The sequence below is a fragment of the Ictalurus punctatus genome, chromosome 22 (genome assembly GCF_001660625.3).
Source record: "Ictalurus punctatus breed USDA103 chromosome 22, Coco_2.0, whole genome shotgun sequence".
Lineage (NCBI taxonomy): Eukaryota > Metazoa > Chordata > Actinopteri > Siluriformes > Ictaluridae > Ictalurus > Ictalurus punctatus.
The window spans coordinates 4,617,130-4,623,264 of NC_030437.2; the positions used below are offsets into that span (position 1 = coordinate 4,617,130).

General features: G+C 35.7%; 1 protein-coding gene across 2 annotated transcripts; it reads right to left on the reverse strand.

The window, feature by feature from the left end:
• Positions 1 to 206: 206 nt before the first annotated feature.
• On the reverse strand, positions 207 to 5,552 carry LOC108255316 (chemerin-like receptor 1). 2 transcript variants are annotated; one of them, XM_017451205.3, is made up of 2 exons: positions 3,394 to 5,552; positions 207 to 2,637 (listed from the first exon to the last, which is right to left on the reverse strand). In XM_017451205.3, exon 2 carries the CDS (start codon positions 2,621 to 2,623, stop codon positions 1,592 to 1,594), a length of 1,032 nt encoding a protein of 343 aa, XP_017306694.1. In that variant the 5' UTR covers positions 2,624 to 2,637; positions 3,394 to 5,552; the 3' UTR covers positions 207 to 1,591. The 2 variants fall into 2 exon arrangements, with proteins under 2 accessions (XP_017306694.1, XP_017306693.1); XM_017451204.3 differs by having other exon boundaries at positions 207 to 2,659.
• Between the last annotated feature and the right edge of the window lie 583 nt (positions 5,553 to 6,135).

The following is a 6,135-nucleotide window of genomic DNA, read 5'->3' on the forward strand; positions in this document are numbered from 1 at the left end:
AACAATGCAAAAAAATTAAACTATAATTAAACTGTATGTAACTGTAATTTGCGTACAGAACTATAAACTAATCCCTTAACCTGAGTGCTGTCAAACAGGAAGTAAACTGACCTATGCTCAACCAAATTAGCACCACACCAAAATTATACCAGCAAAAAAAAAAAACCCATAAGTGCAAAACTATGTACTGTACTCAAAATACCGCATGCAGTGAAACAGGAATGTTTTAATGCAGAATTAAAGGTACAAAATCAAACATGAGATACAGAATATATATTATTCATTTCATAAGTACTAACCCTAAACATCGCAAACTAATATATAAGATGGTAACATGAAAATAAAAATAATTTGTAAAAAATGTTTTTAAAAAATTACATCATAATAATAAAAATGACAGAATTAATTAAAATTAAAAAGGAGAAAAATAATGCAATCACATTTATTAGGTATTAATGCACAAATTGTATTAGCATAAGGTGCAGAGTGAATATCAAATAAAAGGTGAATAAGTATAATAATCTGAGAATAAGTATAAAGAGTGATGTAAAAGGTGACAATAAATGCTCTTGCATACATTTACAGGCAACCTTTTCAGAGTGAGAATTTCCTAAGCACTTTTTTTACACCTGAAACCATCAAAACACCTAAACTTAATATTATAAAGTAAGGAGTCAAACTCTTGGGGGATGATGTTATTGGAAAATAATCAACGATGGGGTGGCCCAGTGTTAAGCAAACTTACTGTCACCATGCTGAAGTTGATTATTGTCCTATAACAGCATGATCAATTTGTTAACAATTCTTTTAATTTATTTATTTAAAGAACAACATATCGTACATTTCACATCCATCTATATTTACATTTTAATGCTGTGGAATGTCTGTGAACCAAGTTCCTGTCATCACTTATTATAGCTATAAACAGTTGTTCCCAAACCATTCTCTCCTTTTTTTCTTTTCTTTTCTTTATACCGTGTCATGTTTTACTCCTTACTTAATTTATTTTAAAAAGAAAACTAACTTTGAAGGATGAGAGCTCAATACGTCCTTTCATGACCTGAATTAAATGTAATAATTCTGTGTAAATGTTTCTTTCCACATACATTCTCTTAAAGCAAGAGTTATTCAATATTATACAGAGTGCTATTTGTTTGTATCTCATCCATTTATAGTTACATTTTAATGCTGTGGAACCTGTTGTCCTTCCTGTTGTCACTTATATTATTTGACCACATCACGTCATGTTTAGTTTATTTTTAAAAAAGCTAACTTCTCTCATCTTTCAAAGTTAGGGTTTTTAATAATAAATTAAACATGACGTGATGAGGTGTAATAATATATGACGACAGGAAGTTGAGCTCAGTACATGCTTTCAATCTGAAGAAAATGTAAATCTTCTGTGTAAATGTTTCTTTCCACATACATTCTCTTAAAACAAGGATTATTTTGCATTGAGATTACTATTCAGAATTATACAACGTGCTGTTTATTTGTATTTCTTTAGTTCTCTGTTATTTAGCTGGCTGTTAAGAAGCAGAAATTAATTCCTCTTTTTGTTCATATGGAATTCTTTAAAGGCCTGACAACTTTAGACTGTACTTGAAAGTTTGCCGTCTCCTGAGTTAGTAATAGACGTCCCTCGTAGTGTACTCCGGGCCTCCTCCTCGAATGTGCTCTCAATCTTAGACAGAAGTGCATAACATTTCCTCTTAAAGTCCTTTCCCATGAACGCATAAAGCAACGGGTTCATAAAACTGTTGGCGCTGGCAAGAGTGCTTCCAAATTTTTGCCCGATAGGGAGGATATAGGCATATTTTGGGTTTAGTTCCAATAAGTTAAAAATGTGATAAGGCATCCAGCAAATGAAGAAAACAGCTATCAGTGCTGTCATGATCTTAAATGGCTTATTGGACTTCGCCGTCTGGTTATTTTTTAGCTTTAGGGTGATGAGGACATAACAGATGATGATGATCAGTAAGGGGATCACAAATCCAAAAATGAATCGGCATACCACTACAGCAATATGTTCTTCATCGTGCGAATAGTTGTAGTAACAGACATGTTTTGAGTTGGATATTGTTATATCTCGGAAAATGGCCGGTGGCAAGCTAAGCAATGCTGAGATAGTCCAGGCTAGTGCAACCATCACCAAGGCCCTGCGTATGGTGCGCTTGTTTTGTGCCCATACAGGACACATAACCGCAACACAGCGATCCACGCTAATGATGAGGAGGAGGAAGATGCTGCTGAACATGTTGAGGAACAAAATAAAAGACGTAAACTTGCACATGAAGAGTCCAAAGTCCCATTCACGTTTAACAATATAGGCAATGGAGAAGGGCAGGAAGGCACAGAAGAGGAAGTCAGACACAGCGAGGCTGAAGTACCAGACAGTGTTGACTGTTTTCTTTATCTTAAACCCTGCGATCCAGATCACCAAACCATTTCCAGCAATACCAAGAGCCATAATAATCACATTGGCTATTGCCAGTAAAACACAGATCGCGTCAGTGCAGTGTGCTGGAGCCACTGTTGAGGGCACTAATGCTGCAGATGAACTGTCCATTTTATTATCATGGTCATTATATTCAGGGTAGTCACCTGCTTCATCTGTATCCATGATGATGTTTGAATCTGTAAAATGGAGAGAGAATAGCTGAAAATAAAATATGAGTTTTGTTAGCAAAATGAGGAAGACATATTGGGTCATGAATTCTGTGTTTTCTTGAAAAATGTTTTGTATTGTAAATTTTATATTTATTTTTTGTGTGAATTATATATCTATTGTCCTTATATGTACATACACACACAGTTGTGCCCAAAAGTTTGCATACCCCTTGCAGAATCTGCTAAACCTCAATACTGTTAAAAAAAATAAGAGTGGACATATAGTCCACAAGACAAGGTAGAATTTATAAAAATTACCCAGTTCAAACGTTTACATACCCTTGATCTTTAATACTGTATGTCATTTCATGGATGATCCACAACTGTGTTTGTTTTGTGATAGCTTCATAGCCAGAAGTCACCTACCATATAATCAGGTGTTCTCAAAGTTTTAGCATATATGTGCAAAAAGTTTGAGAACACTTGATTTAGTTTCTTTCTTTCTGTCTCTTCATATATGAAATGCTTATATACATATGTTATATCTTACATTAGGTGGTTTAAGACTCTCACCAGACATGAATACATTTCACAAGTAAATTATTAAAATTGAATTCAGCTGTGCAGAGAGAAAATGGAAAAAGAACAGAGCAGCAGCTACTGAAATAACGAACGTACTGATAACATCAAGCATATCTTATAGCTTCTCAACAGCACCATATACCATTGCACTCAGGCTTTCATTCAAATCTTGGGTTTATTTTATCATGAGAAATGACTCACCTTTCAAATGCCTTCTTCAGTAAAGTTTTTCAGAGCTAAGAGTTTTCCTTTTAATGGTGCAGGTCCAACGTTTCAGTTCTCCTTTGAGGGACGACGCAGTTCTGAGAAAAGAAAAATGAGTTGTTAACCACACAGTTTATGCTTCCGCACCCTCACTTAAACAGTGGGTCACTGTGGTTGCAGTGCTGGGGACACATAGGAAGAATGTTTTTGGTTGTTTTAATGCAGTACTAATCAGTCATTTCAGCTAACCAACATATCTCTACATACTCTCTCTCTCTCTCTCTCTCTCTCTCTCTCTCTCTCTCTCTCTCTCTCTCTCTCTCTCTCTCTATCTCTCTCTCTTTTGCATATAATGACTTCAAAGGATCAATATTAGCGTATACCCTTGATATACCCACTTGTTTTCCGGGTTCAGAAGTCCCTTTTGTACTTTTGTGTTAGCTGTATCGCATGTTTTTTTTCCTTGTTTGAATCTTGCGATTTTTAGTTGTAATTGCTGCATTTTATTTGAATTGCATCGACTGAAGACATTGTCCCCCTCTGAAGCAGTCAGGTAAAATTTATAAAAGTGTATGAAGAGTACTCGGTGCTCATCAGTATTTAGTACTGGGAATGAATCTGTAGTCTTCTGTCCCTACTCAAGAGAGATTGACACTGAACTTTTCGGTGTTTTGAACGGATTTACTCTTTCTCTTGCACTGCTTTAATCACAATTCATTTATGATATTGTGGTGCATCACAATTTATTTAGTATCTATCAACATCTAGTACTGGCTTTACAAAAATCATTACATGACAGGTGATGAAATGAAATGATTCAAAAAAGCACTTGTTAAAGTCCTCCTGTTTGGAAGGCTCACGAGTTGAAATCCTCTTATGTCCATTTTGGCAAAGTGTTTTCTCTCTATCCCCCTTACAGGCTTGTGTAACACCTTTCATTAATTTTACTCTCCATTTAAATTAAGATATTTTTCCACCAAATTTCCTTTATGGGCTGTAGGACCTCAATGCATAAGCAGCAAAAAATCACCCATCACATAAAGTTTGAATCATGAGCCACCTTTGACTTTGAGGCACCAAGTTAATTACAGCTCGTGGCTGACTGCGGGGTTCTCACTATACTGTGAACAATCTAGAAACCCTCACAGATTAGGAAACCTTTCTTAAACTCATTGATCTAGACCACTGGCTGAGATCTGATGGCTGGCCTACAGGATGAAAGTCCTGACCCTCAGCTGATAAATTTGGGAAAAAGGGGTTGACTCACCCAGACAGGCCCCTAAGGACAATCAACACAGGCGAGGCCCTTTGTTCTCTCACCCAGTTCACTCTGTCCTTCTCACAATGTTTACACTGAGTGCAAAGGACACTGCATATATTCTAGAGGACTAAGAGAATACTGCAGGAATAATACCAACCATCAACAATATTCAACCAACATCTTCCAGGAGTTCTCTTCAAGTAAAATCTGTGGAAGTTCTCTGAAATCAACATCTGCATGAGCAAGTTCCTGGAAAGCTTCCTGACTCTAGTAGTGAAAGGACCAGAAGAAAGGCGGCCAAGCTCATTACGCACCCCGCCTTCGAGACTCCATTCCATTCATCATTCCGACTGGTCTGATGAATTCCCCCTTGGAGGAATCCCTTCTACACAAATGATGTAATGAGGGAATTCCCCAACTAGAGTAACTTAAACGTAAAGTATGGCACCTCCAGGTCTTAGTCGAAACTGGCGAATTTAATAAAGTTCTTCTAAAGGAAGCGAAAATTAAATTAATTGTTGATGGGTCGTTCGGGTCGAGCTCTAAGAACAGCGTACGTCTGTGTCGTCTGTTTTAAAGATACATGGCTTATTTGCTTTCTTGAACTGCCGATCTTGTTCCTATGTTCTTAATATAAAGTTTCACTATATTTAGCATATTACTGCCAGCTGCCATGGAGGTAATGTCTAATGCATATTTAATAAATACACTAATACAAGTAACCTAACCTAAATAGCTAAACTTCCTTTACATATAATGATGGAGGATGCAGGCAGCTTAATCTAAACAGCTTTCCCTGCAGGCTTATCTTTTCCCCCCAACTTAACAAGTAATTAACAAGCAATCAGTAGTTAAATATTCACACTGAGATACCGTGCTGGCAAAGTTATTAAATTTCTGGCTTATGCTTTTCCTTAATTTGTGTCAAATGTCATTTTATATATATATATATATATATATATATATATATATATATATATATATATATATATATATATATATATATATATTAGGGCTGCACGATTATGGCCAAAATGATAATCTCCATTATTGAGATCAATATTGAGATCTCTATTATTTATCACGATTATTAATTGATTTTAGTGACAACATATTTTTATTGCACTTTCACATTTATTTAATTTTCTCATGCCACAATATAACACAAGTAGGCATGAGAAAACTTGAGCTGGTCAATTATGACAGAATTTAGGAACATAGTGTGAGCCATGATGCATTAATTTACCTTCTGATAAACTAAATGTAATATTTTCAGTTAATTTTACAGGCTGTATGCAAAAAACAACCGTTAACCTGTTTGCCTTGTAAACAAATACAATAAACATCAATGTTCAGTGTCTGCTCCTCTTAAATACATTTAAAGCTAAACTATTAGACATTTCTCCACTGTCATGGTTCTGGGCTGGAGTCAGTTCTCGAACCGCTCTGTGTGTATTGTGTATATATCTGAATAATCT

Excerpts from the sequence above, each read along its gene's own strand:
- LOC108255316 (XM_017451205.3), bottom strand. The coding sequence starts at position 2,623 with ATGGATACAGATGAAGCAGGTGACTACCCTGAATATAATGACCATGAT.